The sequence below is a fragment of the Canis lupus genome, chromosome 6, assembly GCF_011100685.1.
Source record: "Canis lupus familiaris isolate Mischka breed German Shepherd chromosome 6, alternate assembly UU_Cfam_GSD_1.0, whole genome shotgun sequence".
NCBI lineage: Eukaryota > Metazoa > Chordata > Mammalia > Carnivora > Canidae > Canis > Canis lupus.
Genome location: NC_049227.1, coordinates 23,763,005 through 23,784,345, shown reverse-complemented (window position 1 = coordinate 23,784,345; position 21,341 = coordinate 23,763,005). Strand labels below are relative to the sequence as shown.

The following is a 21,341-nucleotide window of genomic DNA, read 5'->3' as shown; positions in this document are numbered from 1 at the left end:
AGACGGGGGATCGAGTCCCACGTCGGGCTTCCTGCATGAAGCCTGCTTCTCCCTCTGTCTGTGTCTCTACCTCTCTCTCTCTCTGTGTCTCTATGAATAAATAAATAAAATCTTTAAAAAAAAAAAAAGTAACATTTGTATTGTTCTTAGTGGGGAAGAGAAGAAAATAAACATTTTCACCTTTTTTATTTAGGTTTCTATAAATTAATTCACCCCAAATTTGATAAAGGAATTCCTTGGGTTTGACATAAGAACATGTTTATGTAACAATAGCACCTGAGGTTTTACAAAAATCACCTTCATGTTATTTAAATGGGAAAGGGGCCTTTGAAAAATTACCACCAATGCCTTTATGCTTTTCTGCCAAAGCATGTTAGTAATGGTTTAGCAATCTGAACACTTGTGCATTGCACAGAAATTGTTGAGCTTACCATAGGAGGGAACCTACTAGTTTTCCCAACATTTTCTTGAATTTAATGAAAAGTATTTATATTGTAATGTTCTTAGTCCTTTTTTTTGTTTTTTAAGATTTTCTGTATCTCTTTACTTATTTGAGAGGGGAGGGTTACAAGCGGGGGGAGGAGCAGAGGGAAAGGGGGAGAGAGAGAATCTCAAGCAGACCCCATGCTGAGTACGGAGCCCAATGTGAGGCTCAGTCCCAGAACCCTGAGATCATGACCTGAGCCGAAACCAAGAGTCAGACGCTTAACCGACTGAGCCACCGAGGCACTCCTATTCTTAGGCAAAACTTTAATAAAATATATTGGTTCTAATATTTAATCCATTATGTAATTTTATCTGTATATTATGATTAGACATATCTCAAGTTTGCCTTCAATTTCCTGAAAAGCATTTTTATTCTCATCCAAAATCGAATAATATACAATGAGTCTTTGATCTGAGAATAAAAAAGTTCTAATTCTTTCTGCTAATACATAAGCATAGCAAGACCAGGAGCCTCATATGTCTTGTTCATTGTTATTTCCCTGGAACGCAGAACATTGCTTGATACAAGTACTCAAAAAAGTACTTTGTTTAATAAATGACTGAAAGAACTGCATTTTGTGGTTTCTGTGAGGTTTTAAGTTCACTTTGTTAAGTATGACTGCATTGTGGAATACAACAGAATGCTAATTAGTGAGACTCAGTGGAATTAAATGCCCGAGTGGCTTACACAGAAATAAGATTTAAGGACTAAAGGGATATTGGTGGGGGATATTCCTTGGGAATGCCAAACCCACTAAAATACTCCCACCTTTTGCATCTTCCCAGGAGCACTCACTGTGGGCCTTGTGCGACAGTGTCAAACAATCCATGGACGAGACCGGACGTGCATCCCACCTCGGCTTCCCCCAGAGTGGGTCACCACACTGTTTTTTATCATCATGGGAATCATTTCATTGACTGTCACATGTGGTTTGCTGGTAGCTTCCCACTGGCGGAGAGAAGCTACAAAATATGCTCGATGGATAGCATTCACTGGAAGTAAGTAACCTGTGCTTACTAAATTTGTCTAGAAGGCGTGCACACTGGTATTTTAATGAAGATATCAAGAATCAGTCATAAAGACTCCATAATCATCAAAGAGCACCACTTGCTGTGGCCATCATATAGACTCTACACAGTCCCATCAGTTCTTCAGAATTCTCACCACAAGACCAAGACATCCAAAACCTTAATTGCTTTGTATGAAATGCTATTTTAATGAATTTTATTTTTGCTCACATTGTGACATAAGCATTCCAGGTCTGTGGCTCAGAGCTGTCTTTTACTGAGTCTTTTACTCCTCTTGAAGGTATTGGTATCCTCCACCAAATAAAGGTAAATCTAGAAGAAAATGTACAGAAATATAAATTAGATTAAGGTGGTGATTTGCTTTTTAATATTAATTTTGAGTTTCTACTGTAAGTTGCATGACCTTGCAAAATCAACACATTTGGTTAATAATTGTTTATCATTTCATATTCTATTAAGCTGTGCCCCAAGGTATGATATATATTATACATTTTCTTGTACTCTACAAAATTGGTTTAATTTCCCAACACATCAGGGGCTTTTCCCAAGTTAAAAGCAGCAAAAATGCACGAAGGAAAGATATTTCTGAAATTTTGCTTTCTTCTTTCTCTCTAAAGCAATTTTGTACCCCCCTACCCAGGGATATTTGTCAATGTCTAGAAACATTTCCGGTTGTCATAACTAAGAGGATTTTACTGGCATCTTGAGTAGATGCCAGGGATAATGGCAAAACATCCTACAAATGCAAAGGACAGCTCCCCACAACAAAGACTTATCAGGCCTAAAATGGCAATAGGGCCCTGTTGAGAAACTCTGCTCTGAAGAACAGGATAATAATTCTTATGCCACATACCATGGGATTTAACTTCTAATTCAATACCTTATAATTATATCAGGTTTGCATAAATTTTAAAAAGTGAATATTATAACACGGCTTACTTTCACTTAATATTTTCATTTAGAACTTGTATGGTAGGGTAAGGCATAATCCCGTGGAGCCCTATTAATGTTAAAGCTCAATTTATCTTTAAAGACCATAAGATAGAGATATTCGTTTATGAGTGTCAGTTTCTCCCTATCTCCCTATGAAACTCTTTAATGTATATCTTTCTGGCTTTGTTGTTTTATTTCAGTCTATACTACTCCCTTAATTTTAAAATTTAGATCAAATTGACTTTGACTAGAGAGGCTTCTCCATTCTAGTTAAGAAATGTGAAACAAGTTGATGACCTTGTTTAATTCTTTTCTGGATAGTGGGGTCCACAGGCAGCTGTAGAGACAGTGCTGCTAAATTAAGTGATGCAAATTTGAAGAGAATCTTTATTCACAGATAACAACCACTTAATCCAGAAAGAATTCATTCTTTAAGGAGTAAGATAAAGTCAAAAAAGGAGGATTTAGTTTGGGGACTTAGTTAACATTTAGGAATGCATGTGCTCTGAATACCAAAAATCTAAAGTATAATTTGATAACAACACTACTTTAGTATGAGTTAATGGGAGCATTAAGATTCCTTTGGTTCTTGCAACCCAATAAACAGAAAGAACTAGGGTTATCTTGTTTTTCATTTCTTTTCAACAGATATTTAAGTATATGTAGCTACCTCAAATGTAATGTGCTTTGCCTTTATTTTTTAGTTAAATAATTTAAAATAATAACTTTAAAAAATAATCTGGGCATATGATACATAATTCAAAGCCTAGGAAAGTGTCACCAAGTGAAAAGTGAGTCTCATTTGTGGCCATTCAATACCTCTGCTGGAAGCAACCGTTGTTACAAGTTTCTGGGATTTCCTCCCAGAGGTGTCCTGTGCACAGAAACATATGTGTATATGTTTGGATGTTCTATGAAAATATTTTCTATGTATACTATTCCGTACCTTGGTTTTTTAGCTCAGCAATCTATCTTGTAGTTAATGTCATCTCAGTAAGCTTAGAGCTGCTTTACCCTTCTCAGCTTCCTTAAATCCACTGTCATTGTTACCAGAGCTAGTCCACGGGGGTGGCAGTCCTGAGGATTGAGCTCCCCTTGCTATTTCCATTCAGCTTTTGAAAATATACTTCATCTCTACTGTATATATTTCTATTCTGCTTAAACTGTAGTTCTGGTAAAAATGTCAGGGTAACATTTTCTAATAGGTTTACACAGTGGAGAACTCTCAGACGAGAGCCACATGTGACGCAGCTTGCCTGTTGGGGGCAAAGGTGACAAAGATGTCTTTTTCTTCAAGTCTCCCCCTTATCCTTAACTCTGCCCTTGTAATTTACATTCTTATCTCCCAGTAAACTCAATATCTGATTCTCACCATCAAGAAATCTGTGCCATGGAAGATTGGAAGTTATGTCTTTATAGGCTTATTTAGGACTCAAAATTTAATTGTAAAAAGTTGATAGATACTATCACCATTAATAAGATTTTAAGGGATCCCTGGGTGGCACAGCGGTTTGGCGCCTGCCTTTGGCCCAGGGCACGATCCTGGAGACCCGGGATCGAATCCCACATCAGGCTCCCGGTGCATGGAGCCTGCTTCTCCCTCTGCCTATGTCTCTGCCCCTCTATCTCTCTCTCTCTCTCTCTCTCTCTCTCTCTCTGTGACTATCATAAATAAATAAAAATTTTAAAAAATAATAAGATTTTAAGATCTAAAGTTAACCTCACAGGTCCCAAGAGCTTAAAAGAAAACTCAGCTACCTACATTAAATCTTCCCAGAGTATAGAGAACGAAACTCTTTGGATTAAAAACTAGGATTAGATCAAATAGGAGTTTACTGCTTCTTTAATATTTGATTAAGCTTGGGGATCCCTGGGTGGCGCAGCGGTTTGGCACCTGCCTTTCGCCCAGGGCGCGATCCTGGAGACCCAGGATCGAATCCCACGTCGGGCTCCCCGTGCATGGAGCCTGCTTCTCCCTCTGCCTATGTCTCTGCCGCTCGCTCTCTCTCTCTCTCTGTGACTATCATAAATAAATAAAAATTAATTAAAAAAATATTTGATTAAGCTTTTCCTAACTGGAATGTATTTAACTCTTGTAAAATATTAAACTCTACTTTAAATATAATCATTAAATGATTATTTCATTAAAAAGGATAGATTTCTATTTTACAGTAGAAAATAGAAAAAGATAGGAATGAAGTTGGCACTTTAATTAACAGAATGAACAGTTATAATACCTGCGTATCGCTAAAGCACTTCCAAATTACGTTTCTTGATTAGATTAGTCAACATTAAGAAACAATTTGTTTTTAAAGCAATAACTTTCTCCCATTGTTTTTCTATTAGATGGTCTATAGCTACTTAGATTGCGGTTTCATTTTACTTACCAAACCATATTAGAGCATAATAAGAACTGTTAGAAATTGGTGACAGATAACACTGATAAGTGGACATTGGAAGCACTAATAGTCTTTTACTGCTGACTCTACAACAGAAAGGCAAAAAGATCTAATACTTAATATCTAAATTTTTCATTTGTTCTGTAGTAGTAGGCACCTGGATAAGAATAAATTCACTTGTGTAACATTATTTGGTGTGGTCGTTGGCCCAAAATGAAGTAATGAAGTAGGCTGTATGTATAATATGAGATCATCCATCTAGGTGGTGCAAAGCAAACAACAGTGCTGATGTGTTCCATAGACCAGTGTATTAATTAAGAAAATGTTACTTTTTAATACCTTGGATATTACCCTGGAGGTACGTCTTCCAGGAAAAGATTCCTAATTGGCTTTTTAAAGGACTCTCCTATTAAATTTGTTGATTGATTAACACAAAAATAATTTAGGACAAGTGTCAGCTGCTGATTATCCAGGACTCTGTCTGTATTCGTGGGGATATGTTTAACTTGGAAGAAGTTTCTCATTCGGTTAATAATGGAAAGCTTCAATCCTTCATATGCAGTGAGTATAGTAACCTGTCTTCATATTACGCTGAAGAAATGTTTCTACCTCCAAAGAAATTTGAAGGACTGTGAACATTTGACCAAAATGCTTTCAAAAAGCATAAAATATTTTCTTGGAAAAGCTAGCCTGTCAATGGTAATCTCTATTCACTAGGAAGAGTATTTCTTTGGTAGCCCAGGGCCACAAGCTGTTTGCTGAAATAGGACTGAGTAATTCCACCCAGATGGGTTTTCTGGGACTGTTCTAGAAATATTTTTAGCAAATAATATATTTCATTGTGTTCCTATACAAAACACAAAGAAGCCCCCCACACACACCCCACTTTAACCTCTATGTACTCAGAAAACCTGAGAGAGATCTTTTTTCTAACTTTGTCGATAATGAGAGATAACCACTCTAATGAGTTTACTAATCATCTCAAAAGCCTGAGGTTCTTTCCACTAAGTGATTTTAAATCAGAGTAAGAAAAATAGTACTATTATCTCTATGTACCTTTTCTCCAATTCCTCCTGATACTGAGAGGAACAGAGAATTGGCAGAATAACTGATGACAATAATATGCAACATTTATTCAGCACTTACTATCAGCCTGGCATCAGGCCAAGGACTTAACATTGTTTTATTTATCCTTCTGGTACTTACCTCATTTCTAGAAGGGAACCAGAAGCCTAAGCACAGCCAGTAAGTAGTGGAGCCAGATCATAAACCCTCTCTCATTCTAGCTAGAGCCCTTAACTACTATTTTAAGTGGTCAAATATACTTTATGCACACACCTGAAACTAATATAATACTGTGTTAAATATACTAGAATTAAACTTTTTAAATCAAAATGTAAAAACAAATCATTTATATAGTTAATAGTAAGTAAGCACTTACTTAGTAGGTTTGAAGCCCTTTCTTAATGCTGATATTCGAAATTGTCCTAACGCTTGTAAAAAAGGCTAGTCTAGCTTTTACTGTGTTGAATAGTTAGGCATTGGCAATATTTTGTGATCCATAGAAAATGTAAAATCTTTTGACAAGTGGTCAGTGTTTTAACAGGTTTGACCATGTTATCAATCCACAGCCCTTCTTATAAACTTCCTTTGTGCCAAATTTTCATTGTTTTCCTAATTACCAAACCGTGTTACTAATGTTGTGTTTTGGTTTGTTTTACAGTGATCCTTTTCTGTATGGCTGCCCTAATATTTCCAATAGGATTTTACATCAATGAAGTCGGAGGCCAACCTTATAAATTACCCAACAACACAGTAGTTGGGTCATCATATGTACTTTTTGTCTTATCAATTTTCTTTACAATAGTAGGACTTCTATTTGCTGGCAAAGTTTGTTTACCAGGCTGATGAATGTCTAAATTGCTCAACTCTTTTATTATTTTTTATTTTATTTTATTTTTTTATTTTTGGAGGGGGGAGGACAAAGACAAGGCATCTGAGTAGTCCTCTCACGGGAAGATGCTTAGATGCAACTGATGCTAAAAAGGAAAAAAAAAATGCTTTGATTTGTTCTCACTATGCACTTTGGATTTAAAAACAAAACAAACAAAAAAGGAGAGCCTTTTCCATAACCAAATACAGACAATATTGACTAAATCTCCTGAGCATATTCAGGCAGTCAGGTCTGCACTGTGATAGCAACCTAGTGAAGGAGAATGCTTTATACTGAAAAGCATGTGGCCCTTTGTGACTCTGTTGTTCCGTTTTTAACGTCTAATGATTAATTGAGAAAAAAAAGTCTAAGTATTTATGAATCATGGTGGACCAGAGGGTTACAAGAGAAGTTCATGTGGGGCTGGCCTCACCTCCTAAGAAATTAGTGTTCACAGCTTCCTTGTAATGGTATGAGCCTTTGGCACCAGAATGATTTGCTGTTGCATTACTACACCAAGAAGCCAATAGATCAAAACTTGTTTGCTAAAATGTATGTAAAAATCCTGAAATTCCCTATTCTCTGTGTACAAAACAAAACAAAAAAAAATCAAACACTAAGAAACATGTTGTTGGGGGTGGGTGGGTGGGGGAAATATTACTTATATTTATATAAATATATATATAATATATATATTTTGCTGATGCAGTATACAGTGTGTATATATGTGTGTGTGTGTGTATGTGTGTGTAAATTTATATACACACACATGCAAACAGTTCCTGGAAGAGAACTCTGAATGCTTTGCTAGCAAAACACTGTGGTGTGCAAACCTAGAACTCAATAGAAAAAAAAGCCATTTATCTGAAGGCTGCATAGTGGAGAGAGTCTTCAGTTTACCTCATTCTTTGTAGCAGCCCTTGATTTTAACAGGTTTTTGTAATAGGTACAAATAAAATCCCATACCTTTCTAGGTCCAATTTTAAGTTAAGCTAAAATTCTTTGTAGGGTTAATTTATTTGTATATGAGAGTAGAAGGTAAGATCATGTAAAACCTTATAATTTGGGGAATCTGACACTATTTAAATTATTGGCAACTGTCGTCTGTTGTACAGAGGTTCTCTTTTTTCTACTGGCTTGGTCTGTTACCTGAATAATGCATTTTCTATGTTCAAGCACACAACTTTACATAAATACAAAGTTCACTAGTAATATCAATTTATAATATTTTGGCTTTCTACAACACTAACTTCACTCTGCTATAAAAGCTGAATTTATGTTCTTTTCATCTGTAAGCATTATTAGTACATCTCCTTTACCAAAAACCTGAGCAATACAATATTTTCTTTATATACTATATGCCTTTGTTTGCTAAAAGCTAACACTTTTGCATTTACTTTAAAGGGCTGTACTAAACCCACAGCTTTACGTTTTTTTCTTAGAAGCAGCATTGCAGCTAACCCTCAAATCAATCCACAAATAGTTTTAAAATACATTGTTTCTTTTCTCCACATTTCCATGCTTGCATACCAGTTGTTTTTCCAGGTGAACACTATAGATAATCTCCTGTTTGAAATGTGGGGCAGGAGGCTCTTTCTTGGCAATGGAGCTAAAAGTTTTTCCTCTTTCTAGTGAAACGGCAACCCAAATGTCCCTATCAGTAGAGTTAGAGTCCCGTGTTGTCCATGCTTCACACAAACAGAAACAAATGCACTGTTTTTTGAAAGCTTAATTATAAATTATAAAATGATTACTTCAGAAACGGGGCTGCCTCCTTGGATATTCAGAGTATAAAATGGAGGAGCCTGATGTGTTTCACACTGGCTTGTTTGACATTCATATATCTTACTGTTAATTCAGCAGTATTTTATTGTGAAAGAAAACCCCAGTGTTTCAGCTCACTCAGGAGTCAGGGTAAGAGGTGAACCACCACTGTGGTGCATTCCTTGAGTGTTCTGGGGGAATGTCACACTCTTCCTTTCCAGGGTCAAAGAAACCTTTGGGAAATGACTGAAGGAGACTCTTTTTCCCCAAGTATTATGATGTCTAGTTAATTCTGAGAATACCACTGGACGTGTTCTACGGACATTTGGGATTGCAGTTCCCATTGTGATTTGATTGGTCCTCGTCAAATGGATCACTTCGAAGGAAAGTTTTGGTTGTCACCATTATACCACTGAGATAAAGTGTTAGCAAAGTATGGTTCAAATTAATTTATGATATGACCAAGAGCTTTTCTCTTCCAAAAGATGAATTTTATTGTAAATAGTTTCTCAAAATATTTTTAACTGGATCATGAGCATGGGGAGAGAAAGTTTCTCAGCTGCTAAGAATTCCCCCACTGTTTACTTCTTTCACTTACAGTGGTATTGCATATAAGATTACAAAATTTTAGGTTTTATTTGTATCTATTACCCAAACCATTAAATTGTCTTTAATTTCATCATTGTCTTGGAGGTCCAGTGCATAAAGAGCTGGTAGGAGAACACTCCCTCTAACCAGTCAGCACTCTAACCCAGGATTGGGACTGTCCCATCAAGTAGTATGTGAAGTCAAATCTTTGTACTCTTCCAGACCAAACAATGAAATGGGTTCATTCATATAAAAATTCTATAAATCCTGTAAGTGAAAAGTTAGACAACTGTCAGCAGTTGCTTTTAAAAAGGTCACTATAATAAGTACTATATAGTACAATATTAATTTATAGCAGGAAATCATATCTTGTAAACTGTATATAAAACACTGTTTTATGGTGCAATCATTTGTCAAACTTTGTCTGTTACATTGTTTTTAGAGTGTGTGCATTCTTCTCATACCTAAGAACATCACTGTAAAATCTGCTGAAAACTATTTATAGGTTTTATTTGCACAAGACTTAAATTAGTTTGAAAGTTTGGGAAGCTCCTATTGAACATGCCTAAACATCTGTAAACATGAAAAATCTTCAATTCATTAAAAGCAAACATTTCAGTATGATTCTTTCCAAAGGTAATCCATGTTCTATGTTGTTAATGTGTGTATGTAATTTTTCTGACTCTTCTTCTTACCCTATTTTCTCTTCCATTTGTTTTGTTTTTGAAGGATGGCTCCTCTTCTTCTTCTTCTTCTTCTTCTTCTTTTTTTTAAATATTCTAAATGACCAAAACACTTCATTGGTTTTTACCTTTTTGCCTAAAGCTTTGATATCTTTGCTTGATTTTCTGTGAATTCACTGTTTAATCTATTAAGTAAAATAATAGTCCTGGTGACATACAACCTATTGATTTAGAGGAAAGGCCCTGCAAAAGTATTGGAAACTAACTTTAGATATACTCTTAGCTATTATTTTGCATCGTGGGCTTCTTGCGAAGAACATGTTGCATTTATTTTGTCTTTATTAAAAGACTACTAGCCACAAGTTACTCTGATTGTAGTAACTTTTATCAACCCACTTTGACCTTCTTTTAAAAATTAAATTTACATTCACAATTCAAAACAGTAAGCTGTCTTTCAGAACTAATTTTTGAAGGATAAAAATATATGAAGGAAAAACATGGCCTGTGTAGGTTGTATTCCCTACACAGGACTTATTAGTTGTATCACCTCAAGAGATTTTAGAGTTTGTGATCAAGGTCTGTATATTACCCCAAATTTTATTAAGAATTGTTTTCTAATTGGTTATAACATTTTTCAATTAATAGTTTCAAAACAAATTGTTAATACAAACTGTATAAAATGAACATAATTTTCTTCACTTGTATTTTTGTTATTGAGCAAGTTTATCAAAATAAATTGTCTACTAAAGAAACTAAAAAGGCTTCTATTGCTTTGAAATAAGCTCTGATTTTAAAAATTCATTTCAGAAGTTGCTTTCTTACAGAGGTTTTACATATTCACACAGTGACACTGCACTGCCTCTTGGTTTGGTTTTGTTAGTATCATACAGGGAGAAGATCTCCCTCTCTTATTCCACTCCCACTCCCTGCTCCCTCCTTGGGAAGAGATGCTGTTAATATTCCAGAATATGGATTTGGCCATGTTTACCAATTAGAAGAGTCACTCTGCGATAAAAGACCACACATCTGTGGCTCTTTCTTCTGCATGATGTTTCAATGAATTGAGAGAGAACCACTGAATCAAGGCCCTCAAAGCCAGCCAACTTGTGTTTCTCCTTCACACGTAGACCTAGGCCCATTCATCTTTGCTTCAGTCTTCTGTTTCTACTTCACTGTAGGCCAAAGGATCTTAACTTCTAAAATTATAAAATTTGGGTTGAAGGAGAGCATAGAGGCCTTTAGTCTCTAGACACGTTCATGTGTTCCATCACAGCTTTACTATAGCTTTCTTAAGGGGCCTCAGGATTAGCTCAGCCAAAAGATAACTAGTAATCAAGTAAAGCACTATATTTACCCTTTGCTCCTGTCTCTACTTTATGTAGGCTTTACAGGATCCTCGTGGGGAGTTGAAAGATAAAGACAAGGTAGGATTTGGATGTTCTTGAGTATCATAAAGGCATCTTATTTTGGGGTGACCAATCATCCCCATTTGCCTGAGACTGAAGGGTTTCCTGGGACATGAGACTTGCAGTGCCTAACTGGGAAAATTACAGGCAAAAGGGAAGAGGTGATCACCCTACCTTCACACCATCCAAATCTATCCTGATGTATAACACAGATGAGATGTATTAGAAAAGTTCTATAAATATTACCCAACAGGTCAATTGGAAATTATAATGGTAGACTTAACACAACTTCTAAGAGAGTGGGAGAAAACACTTTTCCTTCTCCTTGGTAATATCTCAGGACAAAAACAGATTAGCTTTAAAAACAATAACATTTTCCAGATGCCTGGCTGGCTCAGTCAGTGAGTCCAAGCCCCACTTTGGGGCCAAAAAACCCCCTGTAACATGAGTCCAAAAACACCATATTTTGACTTAGTCTTCCACTAACTCTGTCCTAACCACTCTATGAGGAGATTATAGGAAAAAAAACAAGACTGGAGGACTGGGTTTCTCTTATGCAAAGTCAACTCTTCTGGGTCACAGTTACCCAGCAACAAAATAAAAGTAGGTATTTATAAATGGTATCAAAGATAGAAAGCATAATGCTGTATTATTTTTTTAGAGTTTTGGTTCTTTTCCCAGGAGGAGATAACAATGGGATGATATTTTCAAGTACATTCAAGTTTTCTACAATTCAGCCCAGTTCCACTCCCAGACTAAAACCATCCAGGATTAGATTTCAAGAAGACAATTTTTTTTCATGAAACTCAGAAAATTTTAGAGCTGGATGAAATCTAAAAGAGCTCATCCAGTTTTTCCATTTTCCAGATGAAGAAATCAAGGCGTCAGAAAGGTATATGACTTGCCAGAAGTCACACAATAGCAGAGCCTTCAACACAGAAGAAATGTCTTAACAAATAGTCCTTGGACAGTTGACATAGGAGAAGCTATTCGACTTCTACAGCGTCTGAACCAGTCTTCCTTCAACTCATCTCCAGCTACTTTATCCAAATAATTTCTACCAAAATAATCCTAACACAAAAGAAAGCATATCATTTCTTTGAGTTCCTGTCATTCCCACTCTACAGAATGAAATCTAAACTAAACTTGTTTAAGCATAACTTCATGATCCGACTTCAGGCTGTCTCTTCACTCTTTATATCCACCACTGTACCTTTTCACCTTACATGGCCAAACTAGCTAGTCTCCATTCTTTCACTACACCTGTGCTTTGTCTTGGCTGTGACTGCACTACCTCCTCCTGGCAGTTTTCCCAAATCCCTCCCATATTTTTTTCCCTCCCATATTTGAAACCTATCTAATTGGTTTTGCTTTCTCTTTGGTTTGTACCTCTGTCATAAAACTTGAGGCGAGTAGATTGCCTGGATTCAAATCTCAGTTCCAGAATACTAGCTGTGTGACCCTCGGTGAATCACTTAGCCTCTGTGAGCCTTGGTTTTTTCACCTGTAGAATGAGGCTAATAGTACCAGTGTCATAAGGTGATGGTTTAAATGAGAAAGCATGGGAAGTGCCTGGCTCATAGTAAGCATTCAGATGTCAGTTGCTGCTGTTCAATAAACACCTATCACTAGATGATAAACTGTTGAATGCAAGGAATGTGGCTTTCTCGTTTTCCTTAGAGACATGGCACGTTGCTTTACATGTAAATTGAATTATTATAATTAAATTTGGGGTTAGGTTATAAAGAAAAATTATGACACTATATTTGAAAGACCCAGTCACCTACCTGCCAGGAGGGTTTCAGTGAAATTCTTCCTGAAAGCAGAGGCTTTCCTTAGATCAGCCCTTATGTGGTTATTCTATTAGTAAGTATTTGTATAATATGCCAGTTTCATTGACCTCCTTAGGATTCAAGACCTAAGACCTTTACTACTCAAGACCCTTTGTAGGCTGACCCTGTACTACCAAATTCACAGTGCTCCAATGTCAATATCAATACAGAGGACCAGGATGATGCAAGCACCCTGTTGATCCTGAGAGAACACTGGAGGCTTCTTCAAGCTTTTGGGTTCTCAGCTATCTTGAGGCCATAGATGTGGTATGTTTTGCAAAGATTTGGTTCTGCCAACATGGTTTTAGTTATTTTTGCTAAAAGGAATGGACTCAAGGATTGGATCTCCTTTTAAATGCAGTTATCCCCAACTAGCCACTTTCTGGCCCTTTAGTAAATACTGCCATTGTATTTGGCCACTATTAAATCAATCTCTATTATCTGTCAGAGCAAGTCAGCAAAATAAATGCTGTGTCCTGACTCTGGCACTCTTTTCATGTTTAAATATTTAATTTGGTTGTCTTACACAATTCAAGTATTTTCTTAAATAAATTTAAAAAACAACTCATTCTTTTACATTGCTTTGTTCTCTGTGGCAAAATGCAAATGCAGTTGAAGAACCCATCAAAGAAAATCCTTTCCATTATGCATAATAAATTGCTCGAGGGGAACAATAATCCATGTATCTAAGAGAGCTTTTAACTACCTCATATTTTACTAATGTCATTAGTGAGTAGCATAGTGGACTCGTATTGCGGTGTAACCCCCACTCATACACACACCAGTCTTAACACTTTACCTCATTTCTACTTTCAGGATCATCAATAACTTTTTCTTGGCCTAAGTGCTGTTGTGGAGAAGGAAGTTACCATAACTCTAAACTGGGGCGAAGGGATTTTTTGTTTTTTTACAATAACATGTAAATTAAAAAAAAAAAATGAATATAGGAAGCTAAAAGTCACTTCTCAACCTACCTTCAAGAAATTACCACTATTAATGGTATATTAGATTTCTTGCTGTATGTACAATATATATGTCATATGTATAATATGCATGTTGTGTGTGTATATGATGGGTATGTCCTGTTCAGTTCTAACAAAAGCGAGATCATATTATACATGTCTGCCACTACTTTTTTACTTTATGATGGAAATCTTTCTGTGTCAGTAAACATAAACAATGTGTGTGTGTGTGTTACCTCCTCCCTGGTTGATATTCATTTAGGTAGTCTTCAAGTTTTTTGCTATTACAAATCATGCTGCTTGAACTTAGGCCTTAGATAACAGAAACTTCCCAAATACCATGATAACCTGATATTCTCACTGAAGCATATCAACTACCCAATTTAAGGCAGTTCATATATTTTAAAATATTGTGGTTACGAAATAGTGGCATTCAATAAGAGGTTGGAGAAAGAAACTAACATTAAATTCATACTATGTGTTTTTCCATATGTCATCTTACTTAATCCTCCTCCTAAGTGGAGGTGGTATTTTATAGACCAGAAAACCATGGATCAAAGGGGGAATAATTTACCCAAGGTTCAGTAACTAGTAACTGTTGAATCTTGGTTTCAAACCTAGGTTCTCTGACTTCAAATCGAGGACTACTTCTGTCCTGGCTAGTGTGAAGGAAATAAAAATAGCTTGTCCCAGTTGCATGATTTCTTGGCTCAGACATGAGCAGCTGAATCTATGGTTTGCTTCTTCTGGATGTGGAATGCAAGCAACCATAGAAGGTAGTCCTGCTTAGAAACAACCTATAAATATTATATATTTTATTGGGGAAAAAAGTATGTAAGTTATTAAGCTGTTTGTGTTCAGTCTTCCATCATTCCCCTCTCATTGTCAAGCTTTCTGCAATCCTGCTAAGTGATAACTTCACTGATTGCTGAACCAAATGATATCAACCCCCCTTGATTTTACTGGGACCCTTATGGGAATTGAGCACCCAAGGAAATTTCCCCAAACAGGCTATGTCTTGTCCCCTCTGTAGTGCTTAAAAAAACAACTAACTAGATCCCTTCCACCTTCCACCTTTCATAGGAAATCTAGTTATTGTGTCACCCTAGGGTTGTGCAGAGGTCCATGGTTCAAACATTAGAAAGCACCCTCCAGTCATTTTTCATCTGTCTACACTCATTACTGCTGAGATATCAACTATTTCAGGCTGAATGGTACAATAGACTGTGTCCATCCCCTGTTTGGGGCATGGTGAAGTTTGGTTAGCTGAGAAGCTTTCTCCTTGGACTGGAAACCCACTTCCTCTTAGGTCTTGCCATCTCAAAGTATTGCTACCAAACACTGAGCAAGCCCCTACTCCCTCTGATTTTCAGATACTTGATTTCTTGACCTGTCTCTGTCTTCTCCCCTTTGACTTCCCTCAGAAGCATGTTTGCCTAGTACCCAGGTCCCCTTCTTTGGTTCAAAACAAAACAAACCCAGCTTTTTTCACCCTCTGGCTCCAAGACTGGATGCAGAAGCCAGGTCTGGCCAATTAGAGTTACAGAGATTGTTTCAGAAAGGAGTGGACTGCGTGACCAAGCCAAGGCTGGGCTTTTCCCGGAGCTCCTCGGGAAAGAGGTGCTCTTCTTTTAGGATTGCTAAGTTGGGGGAGCTGGGGGAGCTGAGCGCTGCTGGTGTCCCAAGTTTGACAACCATTCATGAAGACCCTACTTAAGAATAAAGCAATCACAGAAGAAAGGAGCTGAAAACTGGAGACAGATTTCTATTAACATCATATTAGCCTTTGGATCAAGCCATGGCCAAAGCCAGAAAATCCTTGGAGTTTTCTGTTGTTTGAGCAAATAAATTCCTTCTTTTCCTTAAGCCAGTTTGAGTTGGGTTTGTGTCTTTTAACTGAAAGAATCTTGATACTCTCACACTTTTCCTCTTGACATTAAACACATCCTTCACCTCCCGTGCTTTGGCACGTCACTTTAATCTTTCAGTTAGCTTAGGATCTTACAAAAGACAGAAAAAAATGTTGATTTCAGGCTACTTCTCAACCCAACAAAAAGCACCTGCTACTGGCTTGAAATAAAGGAAAGGAAGAAAGCAAAATACAACTTAATATCTTTTTAAAATGTTGTGCAATAATATCATCTTAGTCTGTTTAGGCTGCTATCACAAAATACCACAGACTAGGCGGCTTATAAAACACAAATCTAATTAGCTGTTAACTAGACTTACTGTGGTATCATTTTTGCAATATATTATGTATCGAATTATGGTATACACATGAAACTAATATAATGTTATGTCATATCTCAGTTAAAAAAAGACAAAGGGGTCTTATTTTTTTTATTATTTTTTATAATAAATTTATTTTTTATTGGTGTTCGATTTACCAACATAGAGAATAACACCCAGTGCTCATCCCATCAAGTGCCCCCCTCAGTGCACGTCACCCATTCACCCCCACCCCCAAAGGGGGTTTTAAATGCTGAAGACAAGATCATCAAAGTCACCACTATTTGCTCAGTCCAACACAGGTGGTTTATAGACTAAATATGGCACAACACTATAGCATTCATCAACAAGTTAAAAGAGCTTTGGAATTCATTTTTTTTTTCCAGATTTGAAAAAAATCAAGGAGGTACTTATGAGTTTGCTATGCACTTAGGAAAAAACTTCATTTTTAGGGTCTATACTTGTTTGTTTGTTTGTTTTTGTTAAGATTTTATTTATTTGGGCAGCCTGGGTGGCTCAGCGGCTTAGCGCTGCCTTCAGCCCAGGGCGTGATCCTGGAGACCTAGGATCGAGTCCCACGTCAGGCTCCTTGCATGAAGCCTGCTTCTCCCTCCCTCTGCCTGTGTCTCTGCCTCTCTCCCTCTCTCTTTCTCTCTGTGTGTCTCTCATGAATAAATAAATAAAATATTTTTTTTTAAATTTATTTATTTGACAGAGCCAGAGAGCCCAAGGTGGGGGAGGATTTGGTTGGGAGGGAATGGTAGAAGGAGAAGCTGATTCCCTGCTGAGCAGAGAGTCCAATGAAGGACACGATCCCAGGACTCTGGGATCATGACCTGAGCTGAAGGCAGGCACTTAAACAACTGAGCCACCCAGGTGCCCCAGGCCTATACTTCTAAAATAAAGCCCTTAGGTTCATACATTTTACTTCTGTGTCTTTATCTTACAGAAATAAAATCTCACAGTGCACAAGGATGTAAAACAATATTCATTGCAACAACACTTTAAAAAAATGTATTTCTCACAGTTGTGGAGGCTGGAAGTCCAAGATCAGGGTACCAGCATGGTCGGGTAAAGGTCATCTTCTGGGTTGCAGAACTCCTTGTATTCTCACAGGCAGAAGGGGCTACAGAGTTCTGTCCATCCTCTTTTATGAGGATACTAATCCCATTCATGAGGGCTCTCCCCTCCTGACCTAACTGCCTCCTATCTCACCTCCTAATACCATCGCTTTAGGGGGTAAGTTTCCAACATACGAATTTAGGGGCTGGTGGGTAGGGGTGGGGACACACAAAAATTCAGACCACGGCAAATGGTCATTTAAGGAGAAAGAACAATCTAAGTGTGTATTCTGTAATACTGGAACTTAAAAGTACATGAAACAAAAATAGAATTAATGGGAGAATTAGGAAATCCCACAATCAATATATTTGGGGCAGAGGGACCAGGCTACAGCTCTTAAATAAAGATCAGAGGTTTGACTGTAATCAGGTTCTAAGAACCTAAGGTAAGAAACACAAATTCCTATTGTGCTCTAATTCCTTACAGGGGCCCCAAATGAGCTACATACCATCTGAGGAGAGATAGGAAAGATGGTATGCACACATAGTTTTCCTCCTGCCTGGTCATACAGCCTGAAAATCTTACACCACTTTATCTATCTGACACAAATACATTCAGAATATGTGTATTGTATAGGCTCCAGGAGGAAAAAAAGCAAGAACAGTGACATTTCAGTATTGGGTTTTACTTCTTGCAAAATGTTGAGAACCTATGTATCCAGGAGCCAAGGAAACTGTGAAGGTGTTAAACTACCTGTCTTCGGCCCTCATGTCTTCCAAAATGGCATCTCAAAGCTAGCCAGCCCCTTCTGCCCAGGATTTCCAAGAGGGAGGGCACAAGGACCTTCCCCTCTTATTCACAGAGTAGCCATTTGTTGGTTGCTCTCGGCCTCTTATGACTTCCATTTTCTGACTTTACCTCTCTCTGATCTCCTTCCTCTCCTGCCTTGTTGGTTTTGACAAAATGCCCTTCCGAATGCCACACTATTGTCAACCCATGACTACTGCCCACAGTGACTGGTGGTAGGTAAGCAATTTCTATTTCGAGGGATTTTGTTGTTTCTGATCGGGTCTATAGGAGCCACTGCTAGTGTCAACATCAGAAGAGGTTCTCTGCCATAGGATGATTACTGCAAGGAGCACATGTTCTACATTATCAAATGAAAGGTTCAGGAAGTACAGACATTTGAGAAACTACCTAGATAAACTAAGTGGAGATCTCTTAGCCTCTTACAAGCTGGTTGACAGGGATACATCACTTCATCTCTCTTGACTTCTGTAAAAAAAAGGACTTGAAGAGGGTCCCCCAGCTATGGGCCAAGGGCTGGTTACATCACAATCACCGGGACCATTGTTAAAGACTCATGTTCCTACACTCTCTCACAGTTCTGTATCAGTCTCCCAAATGGGAATGTATGTATGTTTCCTTAGCAAACAACCCAGGTGATTCTGATGGGCACCTGGGTGTGGGAACCACTGCAGTAGATGATCTCTTCTGACGCTAAGAGGTCACTGAGCCTGATGCTGTTTTAGCCAGTTTTGAGTGGGGCTGGACCTGGTGGAGGTGAGGGAATGCCAGACCTCTCTCAGGGTGTGTGCTGGGGGGACCCCAGGGAATCTGAGAAGGAGGAGGCAGTTACCAGCTTTCACGCCTGGCACGGTGCAGGTTCTCTGCTACCTGTCTTCAGTTCCTACCACGGTAAGGCAGCACGTACCAGGGCTCTCCTGGTCTAAACCACAGTTTCCTGCCAACCCAAAGATTCTAGAAATAGAAGCCCAAATATTGCTTCCAGGCTTTTGTAGGAGTGGAGAAAAGCAGAGTGCCTGGGGAAAGTCAGTTATTAAGATGAAGTGGGGTGAGGGAGGTATTCCCCTGTCCCTGCCTCAGGTGGCAGTGGTGCAGTCTGTTACCTTGGAGACCAGCTAACACTTCCCGGCAGGGCAGGCTCTGCTGTTGAGTTGCTTGGAGGAGCTTAGAGGAAGTGGGAACCAGGAAAAGCAGAGTCTTGGAATGACCAGGGGCCCCTCTCCCAAAGATGGAGAAATAAATGGAGAAATGCAGATGAGGGTGAGTGTCATGGGGTGGGCAGGACGCTGAGAGAGAGGACAGCCAGACTCTGAGCTCTGGACCGAGTGAAAAAGGTTTAAGGAGCCTGGGCCCATGGGCCTCTGCTCCCTACATACCAGGTGCTGTGCTAGGTGCTGGGGGTGCAACCGTAGACTAGGCAGTAGCTGGGCTGTTCTGGAAAAAGGATCATGACAACTTGGTATGAGGCAGCCCCCCCCACTGGAGGAAATGATTTCCTTCCTGGGAGTTGGGGGCAGCAAATGCGGTTCAGAATAGACTTGCTGGGTTTTCTTGTCAAACAAAAAGGGCTAAGGGTGTTTCTAGAGGCAGGTCCAACTTGAACACAGAGGGTGTGAAATAGTGCATGTAAGGTGCATGTAAGTAGGGGTTGCCAGGGGCTATAGAAGGGTAAGAGGTAAGGTGGAGGAGTAAGCAAGGAACAGGTCCTGAAAAGAATGGTAAACATTGTGAGAAAGGTTCAGCTTCATGATCCCCGGCCCTGAGGAGCCCATGGCGGGTTCTAAACAGGTGAACAACTCTGCATGTCAGAAAAATCATTCTGTCAGCAGAACATAAAATGGATTGGATGCGGGCAAGGCTTAGGTTGTTCAGCCATTCAAAATACAAACCCTGGGGATGGCTGTGTCCTGGATGTTTAGGAGACCAGCTATTAACAAACAAGGAAACTAGCTGGAGGTTTTCTTTTATCCAGTAACCAGGGCTACTCCCTCTCTCCCTTTGACCAAGATGTCATCTCCTAGGGGCCAGTCTACATATCCCCTTCCCCACCTGAGCCCAGTCCCCCAGGGTTACCTGGCCCACCTTTGTCTAAACTCCAGACCTGCCCTGAGGGTACTAATTCAACAAATTTTTTGAGCAGCTACTATGTTTTAGGCATTGACTACACAAAAGGTTTCCGACAGTGAACATAACGAAGTCCCTTCCCTCATGGATCTTACTCTTAGTGGATTGATGGGTGAGGGGAAAAGGTAATAAGTAAGTAAATAATACTCCAGATGATAAAACAAAAGATGTTCTGAAGAAAGTAAAGCAGGGTGTGGAGAGGGTACTATTTGAGATGGGGTAATCAAAGCTCTCTAATGACGTTTCATTTGAGCAAAGATGGAGGGTAAGGGCCTTTTGCAATTCATCTCTGCCTCCTCAGTACCAGCTCTTCCTGGCACCCAGCAAACATCCTAAAAATGTTCATGGGATGAGTGATGGCTTATGTGTCACATGCTGAAGCGCTTGAAGAAGCAGCACATCCTTCTAACACTATTCTGCATTTCTATAGTAGTCTGTATTTACAGAGCTCTTTGACATTCCCACGTCAGAGATGGGTCTCTTGATGGCTGTGTTGAAGCAGGCAGGGCAGTTACTAGCAACCCCGTTCTATTCTGTAGATGAAGAAACCCAAGGTCCAGTGCTTTCTAGAACACTACATTGTGTCCGTGTTTTATGCTGACCACACCCTCCTCCATCAGTCACAACAGTCACCCTATAATCCAGTCGTGTAGGCCTCTGAATTCATTAGATTGTTAATCATTCACTGAAAAACTGGAACTGGGACATTGCGGGGCATGCAGTGTTCACGAAGCATTTCTATTTCAACAGTTTCCGTCACTGGTCTCTCAGCCAAGAGTCCTGAAGGAAAGCCAGTTGTTTTTTAAACATTTTTTTAACATTAACAACGTTGCCACATTATCTTGGTGCTTCCCAAAAAAACAAAGCATCCTCTGAGTAAAAGGTTAAAGACCCCAGAGAGAAAACCAAGTTGCTGCACCATCATTATGCTATTTTCTTTAATGATTTCATAAGAATGCACACTCTCAAATTTTCAAGCTGCAATTCCCGAGTTTCTCTCTTGTTGTATTTTAGCCAATTTTTTCTGGTTGCAAGTAACAGAAATCTAAATGAGCTAGCTGAAGCAGAAAGATAGGGAATTACAAGGAACAGGGTTTTTTATGG

The 21,341-nt window shown here is 38.6% G+C and overlaps 2 protein-coding genes and 1 long non-coding RNA gene across 12 annotated transcripts in view; 2 read left to right on the top strand and 1 right to left on the bottom strand.

Moving 5' to 3' along the window:
- MOSMO (modulator of smoothened) overlaps nucleotides 1–6,972 on the top strand; it is a 62,763-nt gene extending 55,791 nt beyond the window's left edge. For both annotated transcript variants that reach the window (XM_038540089.1, XM_038540090.1), the window contains exons 2-3: nucleotides 1,273–1,485; nucleotides 6,571–6,972. In XM_038540089.1, the coding sequence (XP_038396017.1) occupies nucleotides 1,273–1,485; nucleotides 6,571–6,755 (398 nt within the window). In that variant the 3' untranslated portion in view covers nucleotides 6,756–6,972. The remainder of the gene's footprint in view (nucleotides 1–1,272; nucleotides 1,486–6,570) is intronic.
- LOC111096282 overlaps nucleotides 1–19,282 on the bottom strand; it is a 70,042-nt gene extending 50,760 nt beyond the window's left edge. Inside the window, exons 1-2 of one of the 2 annotated variants that reach the window (XR_005360833.1) lie at nucleotides 18,504–19,282; nucleotides 1,726–1,827 (exon numbers count right to left, since the gene is read on the bottom strand). This is a non-coding gene — a long non-coding RNA (uncharacterized LOC111096282). Of the gene's footprint in view, nucleotides 1–1,725; nucleotides 1,828–17,269 lie in introns of both variants that reach the window. The other variant, XR_005360832.1, reaches the window with a different exon arrangement.
- Nucleotides 18,680–21,341, top strand: part of VWA3A (von Willebrand factor A domain containing 3A) — a 60,091-nt gene continuing 57,429 nt past the window's right edge. For 6 of the 8 annotated variants that reach the window (XR_005360830.1, XR_005360828.1, XR_005360829.1 and 3 more), the window contains exon 1: nucleotides 18,680–19,004. The gene's annotated coding sequence lies outside the window, so the exon portion shown is untranslated. Of the gene's footprint in view, nucleotides 19,005–19,234; nucleotides 19,374–21,341 lie in introns of those variants that run through there. The other 2 variants (XM_038540086.1, XM_038540085.1) reach the window with 2 other exon arrangements.